Here is an 11647-nt window from a genome sequence, read left to right as displayed (position 1 = left end):
GTATAAGATTTTAGCAACAAAAATAATCATATATAGCCATTAACAAGTATATACCGTATCCAGTCAGTCTAAAGACAAATATACCCTCGAGTCTCTAAAATATTCACTATTACAAACAATTATCAGCCTCTATAAATACCGGTCCAGAGTCCTAATCTTTCGTTTCAAATTCTGTTAACTGTTCTCTCTGCGAAATAGATTCTTCAACAATCAGTTTTTCTCTCTCTCTCTAGAAAAGCTCATGTCTACGACTATGGCGATTTCATCATCGAGAACCAGATCGAACAGTCCAACGCTCTACAGACCTCGCAAGTACTCTCCGACGACAACGACGACGTCGTTTTCTTCTTCATCTCCGATCCTCACTCAGTCGATTCCTCGATCGCTACGGTCTTACGGCGATCCGAACCGACCTAATTCGCCGGAGAGCCGAATTCGTCCGGCTGGGAGGAGCGGCGGAGTCGTTCCGTTGACCGACGAGCACAAGAACAAGAAAGCGTGCCTCTGTTCGCCTACGACGCACCCAGGCTCGTACCGGTGCTCAAAGCACAAAAATCAGCCACGTGGCGGAGGAGGAAATCACCGTAAGGCTTCTTTTCCGACGTCGGACCTGAATATGAGACGATCGGCGATGGCGAACTCGCTGGTGAGAATCGGAGCTGTGGAAGGAGATTTCGTGAAGAGATCTTTGTCGGCTCTGATCAGACCTTCGCCAAACGACCAGCGTCCCCGCGCCGATTTCCAGCGACGGCCGAGCCGGCTCTCCGTCATGTCCAGAGCCGCAGAAGATTCTTGAAGTCTTTTTTTTTTTAGAATTATTAATTCGATTTATTTTTGTAGTGATGATTGTAAATAGAATCTTGACATTGATTACGCGAGAATCTTTCAGGCTTGGGAGATTGTCATGTTTTCTCGGATGATTTTTATTAATTCTTGAAAACAATAAAGTGCGTAACCCGAATTGTTACTATTGGTTTAGTGAACGTTTATTACGTTAGTAATGAAATCAGGTATATTTTGTTTTTATTATTCTCAAATCTCAATAAAGATGGTGGATTTGGTGTGCTTTTGTACGTATATCAATATTATCATTAAAAGATCGTGATTTCATACTTATTATATGCTGCTCATGCCGAAGTGTTCTTTGAATCTCGATCAATATATATAGTGTTTTTTATTTTTTGTGATAAAACGTTAGTTACAAAAAAAGTTGGTCCTATATACATACACAAGCATTGTTACCTGCGCGTTGCTGCAGGGAACTTGTGTATTTCAATAATAACAATAATGTACATAATCTAATAACTTTGTGTTGTGTAGCTAATGTTCTCGTAAATAATGCAAAAGGTCATAATGAAAAAAAAATATATAAATTTAACTTGTATTTTAAGTAATATCACTATTATAGGCACAAAAAAACTAATTGAATGTTGTCCAATAAATATATAAGATTAAATTACATTAATACAATTAAATATATGTTATTATAACTTTTTTAATATAAAAATGTATAGTAATTAATATAATACAAAAAATTTATATATAATTTTATTATATTTTTCACCTCTTATCTTTATTTTTTTTCTTAAAATTTATATATTCAATGAGTAACGGCATTTTTTTTATGTTTTCAATGTAACAATTGTTTATGAAATATTTGATGAATAACATGAAACGGTGCACTGTAATTTTTTAATGAATCAGTATAGTTATTTTTTTTAATGAAATACGTAAATTTCTAAATATATAATGGTGCATTGTAAATTTTATATATAAACAAATAATCATAATTAAATACATTTTTTTAATTTATTTAACATACAACTTATACATATATACAAAGCTCTTACGTTCTGCAATATACAAGGCGGAGAACAAAATGTGAGATAATATCCTTGTTGAGAGCCTGAGATTTGTCTTGATGTTCCATGTTTGCCTTCCACAGATTTTCTTCCTGCAAAAAAAGAATAAATTAAAAAATCTCAAGAACCTTCAGAAACTTCATTCAAAGCAATTTGTTTACCAATTGTTTCATTTCTTCGGGTTTCCTTCCTCTGGACAATCCATCAGAAATGCCTTTAAGCACTGAAAACAAGCAATAATTTCAATGATTTAAACAGTCTTTTCTTCAGTGCAAAATTGCAAATCCTCTACCCAGACTGTGGTTCGAAGATCAAAATCCCTCACTAAAAGGCTAAACCAATGATGAGCTAAGAATTGAAAATTAAAACTCTTAGTTATCGATCAAGTAGTCTGAGAAACAAGCTAGTTCATCGCGCCTTGGTTCGAAATAACTAAATTCTAGGTAAGAATGAACTCAAAACTCGCTTCGTTTGCAAAATATTTCCTGTTAGATCGAACGGACTCCATTGAATTTTATTTTTTTCCTTTCGATTTTTCAGATTTCAGAAAACCCTACTTTTTGTTCGCGCGGTAATGAATGGGACGACGATGATAGAATAAAATGGCGGGAACGATCGGAGATGTTTAGGAAGAGAATTAATGGGCCTCGGTTAGGCCCATAGGTGCAAACTTGTTTGAGCTGAGATTTTGGGCATATTATAAAAAAGGGAAAATTACGAAAACAGCGGATTTTGGTTGCTACTTTACGAAAATAGCGGACTTTTTAAAATCTTTACGAAAATGGAAGATTTTACTTTTTAGGACCGCACTTATTCAACTCGCTCAATATACAAATCAGATCTACGCGATGCAATGACGCGCCGAGCTCCACACTGCCATATCGGAGCTCGAACACCCGAAATCCGGCGCTTCTCTTTGTCCTCGCCGGTCGATTCCAACGCCCCGACAGATTCGACATATGGTATCAGTATATTGTATTCAAACTGCATATGCGAAAGCGTGCTAAGCTCTACGCCGCCACGTCGGAGCTCGAATATTCGTGGGAGGCTGTCTCCACCGTCGTCGTAACTCTGACGCTAATATTGTACAATAATCACATTATGAATATATTGTATATAATATATACATCGCCTCCACAACTCCGACGCTTCATTCCAATGCTAATCAGTAAATGGCTAAAAGAATAAATGAAGAATAAATACAATGTTCTTTGAAATAAATTGATTAAGACGGTATTTCTTAGACTAAAGTTCAAAAGTTGGTGGTAGAGTTAGTTTCTACTTTCTAGTATAAAAGCTTTATTTGTGTATCTAACCCAACCTATCAAGTTAATTTTGTGTTGTTAATTTGGTATTGAAATTTTTATATGATACCAATCAAAATAAAGCAGTTAGTAACCGATATATCAGAACCTCATATAATCCTTGGTTCATACAGGGTGACAAAAGGAAGATAGTAATAAAAGCTAATGACAAAATAAAATTGATTTTTGAGAGATAAATCCTACCCAATCTACAAAAATTCAGCACCCCCAATTGTGCCCATCAATTTGGCTCGGAAATAAAATTTCCTAAATTTCGGAGTGTCCGAGAATCAATCTCCATACCCTCCCACGAAAAAAAAAAAAAAAAGAGCCATGTAGAGCGATATTTATTTATTGCTACGTATAAACAGACGACCGTGATCAGAGTCTTTGACTGGTGGTCTATCGTGTTTGGTCGAGTATATTTGCCGCGCTTGCGCTAAGTGTTCTCGAAAAAATAGGCCCTCTATAGCCAGGGAATCTCATTCCAAATATACCAGAGCTTGGTGTTACATTTCCCGGTTCTTCCGAAGCACCGTTCCCATTAGGAACTCCGTTGTTGTCTGAAGCGCCAAGCGCTTTCGAAATCCCATTACCGTCCTGAAATACAAATCATGTCTAGTGGTTGTTAAGTTCAGTCCTGCAAATAACATATTATATGAAAAATATTGTCTCGTATTTGTTTGTTCGAACCGTGCGTGATCCATTGGAATAAGAGGGAGACTCTGGTTCCGAAAGTAGAGCAACCCCAGGCTGCAATTGAACATATATAGTTTGTAGTTCGAATAGTAAGAAAAAGCACAAGTGCAAAAGCAATTGTCATAGGACTCGCTTACTTTTGTCGGTGAAAAAAAAAAATCGGAAAAGATATAAGGATAATTTAAAAGGTCTTTTAGCCAAATCCAATTCAAGTAATAGATTAAGCAGGGTTTGTCAGAAATTGGTTAAATGGCCAAATTTTACAAAAATGTTAAAAAGAAATCAAGTGGCAATAAAATTTTTACTTCTGTTTGTCAATTTATATTCAGTGGTAAATACACTGTATACATTAAAACAAAAAAAACAAAAAACAAAAAAAAGTTAAGTTATTTTGCAAGATTACATAAAACCTTGGCTATTTTGTATAATTGTTTTCTAGTATAAATTAGACTTTTTAAGTTATTTTGCTTTTATAAATAAATAAAACCAGTCAATCAAAAAAATTTGGGTAAAGGTTAACCTTAACTGAAAATTAAGGTAATGGTTAACCGAATTCCTATCTACATATGACCCACAAAAAGTGCAAGAGGAAATGCATGTAAACCAGTTTCAAGTGCCAAGAATGAAGCTCGAACTTATTCATTAAGTTGGAAGTTTAAGAATAAACAGGGATTCTGTTACTCATGGACTTACCACAGAAGGTGAACTTGGCAGTAGTTCAATAGCTGGCCTTGAGGAGCTTGATGGCAATGCCTGTGCGTTTCAGGGAAAAAAAAATTGACAAATAATTAGTTTTTTTATGAACTGGAAGTACTTGAATGCGAAACTGTGGTTCACTCCTAACAATTGGTAAATGAAACGTTCAATGTTTGTGTGTGTTTCAACATATTAAACCACCCAAAATGCCATCAGAAAAGTTTTTTTTTTTTTTTAGAAAACAAATAAGAGAGTAAAAATGTCACACAAGCCAGTTTCAAAAATAAAAGCTTACCGGGATTTGATTAATCTGTTCACTTTCTAAATTCCGGGCTACATCACACAGTCGCATTATTCCTTTAGTTGTAATTTCCTACACACATAAATTATAATACAAAAAATTAAGCAACAGGGTTTGGAAAAGAGAAATAATTCTTCAGAGATTTATAAAAAAATCACAAAGATATAGAACATACACTATATATACCTGTCTGCCTTCTATGCTCATAATTCTAGATTCCTGTGTGTATCGCCACGTCAGGGAAAAAAGGAGTCAGTCTTGAACTTCATATCTATAAATAAACTATACAAAAAAGAAAAACTGTAGTAGAGATTGAAAATAATGACTCACTATAGTCTGGAGCGTCTCGTGAACTTCTCTAACATCTAAACGGATATCATCTGCTCTTCCACGTAGCTCGGAAACCTAACAGCAAAATAAAATGTCTTAATAATCATGCAGGAAAAAAAAAAGAAAAAAAAAAGAGGGGGACAAATATGAGCTTTTACACCAAGATTTACCTCTTGCCGTGTACTTGAGGTGATTTCAAGAGCTTCCGTCAAGGTTTGATCGATCCCGTCAATTTGTGAAGACAACTTCCTCTTGGTAACCTGGGAAAACAGAGAAAAACACCGCCGAGTCAGACCTAGCTTACAAAACGATTATTATGCAGTTCTATTATGAAAAAAAAACTAAATAATAATGAATAAATTGGGAGCGAATCTGTTAAAAGAAGAGAATTAAGACGGACCGCAATTGAAGAGTAAACAAGCTCAAGTTGTTTCGAGATAGAATTGCATGCATCAGATAAGCTACGCCTTGTCGCAAACATCATATCAGGTAGTTTCCATCCCTGTAAAATAAAATAAAAAAAGGGGACACAAAAAAAAGTAAGAAACTAATTTTTTTTTATCTCTCTTTACGATGTTCTCCTAATTAAATTAGATTTATTAGAAAATTTAATTTGATTAGAAAAAAAATTGTGCTGCATCATATATCCTCATATAACAGGCACTTTCCTGCTAATTGCCGTTTTAAGTGACCATGAAACTAATTAAACCAAGTCGACTAGACAAAAGAGAAGTGGTGCAACCAATTTGAACTATTTTGAGCTTTAGAATAAAATTACCATTGGTGTGTTCAAGATATTACAGAGATAATTTAAAACTTGTGGGGACTATTATACTCCGCAGGCTAGTTTGAATATCAATGTTCGATAATAATGAAAATCTTGGAGTTGAAATTCCAAACAGACTTGAAAAGAAAAAAAGAACAAAAAAACCCTATCAACAGAAACGTTAAAGATAACATACCTTCCAACGAATGTAGCCGTATCCTAACACAAATGTAATAACAATTATTCCATATTTGCCCGTACCTGAATTATTAAAAAAAATTAGTAACTTGAGACCTTGATATACTCTGTTTGAATACCAATTCTAAAAGTTCACAGAAAATATCAAGCTTAGAAAGCATCTTTATAATCCATACAAATATTGGCAGACCTTTTTCCAGCTTCTAAAAAGCTGAAATTACTAAATATCTTAACACAAATATGTCCTTGTTGGGATTGGAAATTAGATTATTATTTTTAAAAAAGAGAGGATAAGAAAGCTTTAGAGAAGTCAAAGCAAGATACATGCTAGAAAGCAAAGGACCACCTCTCGGATAAGATCAGTCAGAGAATATGAGCTAAAATCCAAGACTAATACCGATAAACAAAAGGCGATCGAGCGATTAATCGTCTCCCACAATTCCTCTACAAAGAGGGATTAGTCTTTGAAAGTAAGTAATCATAACATATATATATATATATATATATATATATATATATATATAATCAGTACCAGCTTGAGTTGCAGTGACAATGGTGACTGATCGGTTTGAAGATGCCAATATCTGAAGCTCCTGCCTTAGACTGTTGACCTGCAAAATATCAAAGTTCATACATTCTATTCATCTACATTCCCAGAATGGCTTCTCAAGCCATGTGAGTACTCATAAGAGTTGATATCTCTGATACCCATTCAAATAAAAACATAAATTAGGGCAATTGAAAACCTGAGCCAGCAATAAGTCATTTTTGGGCTTCTGCGTCGAGGAACCAGACTTGCCACTATCGTCTTGTTTAAGTTGCCTGAATGCAATCTGCAATAAAACCATAATTAAAAAAAAAAAAAAAAAATCGGATCAGAAGGAAAAATTCTTGCACCAAACCCAAAAGATTGTATATTTTCAGATGTTATTACGGACTACCTAGTCAAGCAATGTAATCTGAGGAGAGAATTAGATCTCATTGACTAGTTTTCACCATTGAAATCTCTTAGTCTCTTCTATTCATAATATATAATCAAATATCCCCTAGTCTTTCCATAAAATCATATAAAAAATACAGAACAAGGTACCAAAAATATTGATATTTTCGTATGTTTATTATATAAGCCATGAAATTATACCCTGAAAGCACCAGAGAGGAGATCGGATGCTCGTCCTTCTTTCGCGAGAACTGACCCGAGAACACCTATATTCCAGAGTATAATTAAATTATGAAGAAAAAAAACGCTTTATTGAGAATAATCGCCTTTGAATTAGGTATACACACAATACATAGAGACTGAGAGACATAAACAACACATACAAAGAAACAAGCCTATAAATTCATTCAACAAAATACTTGCACATTGATTTCGCCCAAATTTTCCAGTCACTTTATTATACTCTGTTGTAAATTGTGCCCAGTCAATTAACATAATCACTATCATCGATGGCGATCGAGACTATCGGCAACTCCGCTACCAAATTAGAACCAGAGCTTTTACGACGACGATCTAGGGTTTATCGAAAACCCTAATTTTTTTTTTTTGTAATCAAGGTTAAAAAACCCTATGAATTAGACGAATATCAATCAATTTATCAACTCGAATAAAATACGGATGTCAAATAGGTTTCCGAACCTGCACCGACGAGAATGGTCAGCTTCCCGAGAGTGATAGCCATGGCCGTGGCCGCCGATAGTCTTAAGCTGTCAATATATAGATAGATAGATATAGCTTGTTGTGTGTGTGTATATAAATATTATTTATCGCCGATATTGCTGCTGAGAAAATCAGCACCGGAACCTATTGAAGTTTAAACCAAACGCAAATAGTTGGAAATCGAAAGCCAAATAAGAAAGGTCGACTAAAAACATTTTACCCATTACGGCGTAACTTTTAGAGAAATTGCTCAATTACCACCATTTATAAAATCAATAAGAATCTCAAACAACATATGTATACATTCCTTTTGTAATGGGGTGCTTTGCTGATGTCTTAGTCTTTTCTATTTCTTTTGCATCTTTATAACATTTTCTTTCTCATCAATAAATTATTTTTTCTTCTTAAAAAAATGTAAACCACATCAACAGAAACAATACCAATAAAGTTGGGAGCTTGGGCTCAGACCTGTTTGGTTAGGCGCAGATAGGGGTGATTATGGTCAGGCTCAACGTAATTAGAGTTGCTAGGGTCGAGTCAAGAAAGGGGTGTGTGTGTGAGAAAGAAAGAGACACAGATAGCAATTGGTCTGGTCTGGCAATTGGGCTTGAGTGTTTGGATCGTTCTCTTCAATAGGCTTAGGCTATTAGTTCGTAAAAAAATTGTTTACAAAACGTTGTCAACAGGCCACAGATTGAACAAATCAAATCGCTAAGAAACGTCTAATCAGAAGTTTACAGTTCACTTGAAGAATAAGCTAATTTTGTAAATCAGGCGAAAAGGAAAAACAATACTCACCGCGTTTTCCAACGATCGCTAAAGAGAATCGATTCAACGATTCGGCGGTGGAGATAGGTCTCGCGGACGATGGGGCACCACTTGGATTCGGTAATGGTTGTCAATGGCTTGACAATATTACTCGACAAAGAGTGAGCAAAGAGAATTGGAGTCCGTGGAAAACGTGGAGAATTGGAGAAGAAGGGTTATACTCAGATTTAGGGGTTTTCTTTTTTCTATGCTTAGAAATAGAATGAGAATAATAAACTGCCATATCGCTGTGAAACAAAAACTAACGATATAAAATAGCATCCGTGTCCTTGTAATCTTACATTGACGATATTATGCCCCTTTTGTTAACTTTTTTTCACGGTCATCCAATAATTGGATCCACTTAATTTGTGATATTAGAAAATACTCTTATAAAAATATATTAAAAAAAATTAATAAACTAAAAAAAAACCATTTACTATTCGCCTCCACAACGTCTTCTTCTTCAACATCACATTACCGTTCTTTTTCAAAATCGGGGCTTGGGAACTAAGTCAAAACCCAAATGCTGCGGAGAAGGAAGAAAGAAGTAGAAAAAATTTTGCCCAAGAAAACTGCGAGCGAGATCGACGAGATTTTTTCGGCAAGACAATGCTCGAAGGCTTCAACTCCCCGAGCTTCAATGGCGATTTCAACGGAGAGAAAGATCCAGCGCTGTGCTTGCAGGAGTTCTGGCGACTCAGAACGGCGAATTCGAAGGAAGCGATCGGTAGAGATCATGAATCGGAGTTCGCAAGGTTTGTTAAGGCAAAGTGTTTGCAGGTTGTTCACGCGAAAATGGAGTGCTCTGTTTTTTAGAGCTTGAGAAACTCCATTCATCGAGCCTGTCGCCGAGATGGCTTGGCGAATATGGTTCCTCCACCGACTGGTTTTCTCGTTCGGCGTATAGTGACGTCTAAGATGTTTGTAAGGAAGGTGTTTCTAGGGCTTTGAACGGAAAGAGAACATGAGCGAGGCGATCCGATTAATCCTCACTCCGAAGTGTTCTTTATATCTTGATTAACATTATATAATACCTTTTAAATAATAATAAAAAGTAGAATAGATCTCGTTTTTATCCCTTGAACTCGTACCTCATTTACATTTCGCCCCCTGAACTCGAAAATATTGCAAAACTCAACTCACAACTCAAACACGTGTTACAAAGCCCCACTTCCATCAGTATTTGGACGTTAAGTTGCACGTTTTGATGACGTGGCGAGATTTAAAAGGGTATAATAGTATTTTCTATTATTCTAAGATTTAAATATTGTTATTAGATATATTAATTATTAAATAAATAAATATTTATATTATTCTCTCTCTCTCTTTCATTTCTTCTTCTTTTCTTCTCCACAGACCCAATTGACAGAAGCACATCCGACTCCAACCTCGATGAAGAAGCGAGCCTTCCGAAATCATGTCGTGGCAGGTTTACGTGGACGACCACCTGATGTGCGACATCGAAGAAACCGACAAGCACCTCACCGCCGCCGCCATCATTGGCCACGACGGCGCTGTTTGGGCCCAGAGCCAATCCTTCCCTAAGGTTCTGATTTCAATCATCACAATATCTTAAATCTATGGATCCATCAATTAATCACATATTTGTGTGCGTCTCAATTCAAAGCAGAGGAAATCGCGGCGATAATGGCGGATTTCGAGGAGCCGGGGAGTCTGGCTCCGACGGGGCTTTTCCTCGGCGGCACCAAATACATGGTCATCCAAGGCGAGGGCGGCACCGTGATCCGCGGGAAAAAGGTCCATCTCTAATCGATTACGACTTCATTGTCTCCGATTTGTTTTTTCGTCTGACCTAAATTATAAATCGAATCGTGTCTTAGGGTTCCGGTGGGATCACGGTGAAGAAGACCGGGATGTCGCTGCTGATCGGGATATACGACGAGCCTGTCACGCCGGGACAGTGCAACGTGGTCGTCGAGAAATTGGGAGATTACCTCATTGATCAGAATATGTAAACCATTTTTTTCTAATTTGGGTGTTTGTTTGAATTTCATCTGGGTATTTGTTTTTATTCGTGGACTGAAGACAGAAAGAGAGTTTATTATCATTGTTTGTTATTTGGAATTAGTAAATCAAATGTTTCTTTCGTTGATTGTTGCTATTGATATGAGGTGTTTTGCAAAATAAATCATATAAAATTGTATCAGGTAATAATACTTCAAATTCAATAAATAAATCCCATTTTCGGAAGGCTCGCTTCTTCATCGAGGTTGGAGTCGGATGCGCTTCTTTCAATTGGGTCTGCAGAGAAGAAAAGAAGAAGAAATGAAAGACAGAGAGAGAGAGAATAATAAAAATATTTATTTATTTAATAATTAATATATCTAATAACAATATTTAAATCTTATAATAATAGAAAATACTATTATACCCTTTAAATCTTGCCACGTCATCAAAACGTGAAACTTAACGTCCAAATACTGACGGAAGTGGGGCCTTGTAACACGTGTTTGAGTTGTGAGTTGAGTTTTGCAACATTTTCGAGTCCAAGGGGCGAAATGTAACCGAGCTACGAGTTCAGGGGTAAAAATGGGATTTATTCTAAAAAGTAATATATATATATATATATATATATATATATATATATATATATATATATGTGTGTGTGTGTGTGTGTGTGTGTGTATATGTAGTGTGAAAGTGTTTTTTTTATGATAAAAGGTTAGTTACAAAACAGGTGGTCCTATATATGTTAGTAATACTAATATGTAGAAGTACTTGTAGTTGGCCTATCAAAATCAACCACACAATCTGCTTCAATTGATATGAAGCTAGAGTGTACTACTTTATATTAAAAGTCAAATTCAAGGAATATAAATTAAGACGTAGATATTCAAGAAACACTTACTTAAGTTGCACGTAATTGAAGTCTACTCGTGTATACTTCCCACAACACCACACTTAATTATTCTCTAAAAAAAAAAAAAAAAAAAAAAAAAAACTATCATCAAAGATAAAACCTTATACAATAGAAAAAAAAAAAAAAAAAAAAAAAAAAAA

General features: G+C 35.5%; 3 protein-coding genes across 4 annotated transcripts; 2 read left to right on the top strand and 1 right to left on the bottom strand.

Moving 5' to 3' along the window:
* Positions 1–181: 181 nt before the first annotated feature.
* Positions 182–1029, top strand: LOC149386734 (uncharacterized). Its single transcript, XM_089627057.1, has one exon. The coding sequence runs from the start codon at positions 242–244 to the stop codon at positions 794–796; it is 555 nt and encodes a 184-aa protein (XP_089483183.1). The 5' UTR covers positions 182–241; the 3' UTR covers positions 797–1029.
* Positions 1030–3257: 2228 nt separating this feature from the next.
* LOC149386733 (uncharacterized) lies at positions 3258–9036 on the bottom strand. 2 transcript variants are annotated; one of them, XM_089627136.1, is made up of 14 exons: positions 8615–9036; positions 7796–7863; positions 7298–7362; positions 6903–6989; positions 6689–6767; positions 6155–6219; positions 5593–5694; positions 5363–5452; positions 5193–5267; positions 5049–5081; positions 4857–4934; positions 4559–4618; positions 3860–3919; positions 3258–3766 (listed from the first exon to the last, which is right to left on the bottom strand). In XM_089627136.1, exons 2-14 carry the CDS (start codon positions 7836–7838, stop codon positions 3569–3571), a joined length of 1035 nt encoding a protein of 344 aa, XP_089483262.1. In that variant the 5' UTR covers positions 7839–7863; positions 8615–9036; the 3' UTR covers positions 3258–3568. The 2 variants fall into 2 exon arrangements, with proteins under 2 accessions (XP_089483262.1, XP_089483261.1); XM_089627135.1 differs by having other exon boundaries at positions 7796–7960; positions 8615–9035.
* A 1211-nt stretch (positions 9037–10247) lies between these two features.
* On the top strand, positions 10248–10734 carry LOC149386732 (profilin-2-like). Its single transcript, XM_089625232.1, has 2 exons — positions 10248–10384; positions 10468–10734. The coding sequence occupies exons 1-2, from the start codon at positions 10274–10276 to the stop codon at positions 10600–10602; spliced, it is 246 nt and encodes an 81-aa protein (XP_089481358.1). The 5' UTR covers positions 10248–10273; the 3' UTR covers positions 10603–10734.
* Positions 10735–11647: the final 913 nt, after the last annotated feature.

This window comes from Urtica dioica, chromosome 9 (genome assembly GCF_054948205.1).
Source record: "Urtica dioica subsp. dioica isolate 48M chromosome 9, U.dioica_male_clone48M_v1_H2, whole genome shotgun sequence".
NCBI lineage: Eukaryota > Viridiplantae > Streptophyta > Magnoliopsida > Rosales > Urticaceae > Urtica > Urtica dioica.
This window is presented reverse-complemented; position numbering and strand designations above follow the sequence as displayed.

Excerpts from the sequence above, each read along its gene's own strand:
- LOC149386733 (XM_089627136.1), bottom strand. The coding sequence starts at position 7,838 with ATGGCTATCACTCTCGGGAAGCTGACCATTCTCGTCGGTGCAG. Across the intron at positions 7,363-7,795 it reads GACCATTCTCGTCGGTGCAG|GTGTTCTCGGGTCAGTTCTC; the intron begins GTTCGGAAACCT and ends TCTGGAATATAG. Across the intron at positions 3,767-3,859 it reads ATTCCAATGGATCACGCACG|GACGGTAATGGGATTTCGAA; the intron begins GTTCGAACAAAC and ends TTTGTATTTCAG.
- LOC149386734 (XM_089627057.1), top strand. The coding sequence starts at position 242 with ATGTCTACGACTATGGCGATTTCATCATCGAGAACCAGATCGAACAGT.
- LOC149386732 (XM_089625232.1), top strand. The coding sequence starts at position 10,274 with ATGGCGGATTTCGAGGAGCCGGGGAGTCTGGCTCCGACGGGGCTTTTC. Across the intron at positions 10,385-10,467 it reads CCGTGATCCGCGGGAAAAAG|GGTTCCGGTGGGATCACGGT; the intron begins GTCCATCTCTAA and ends ATCGTGTCTTAG.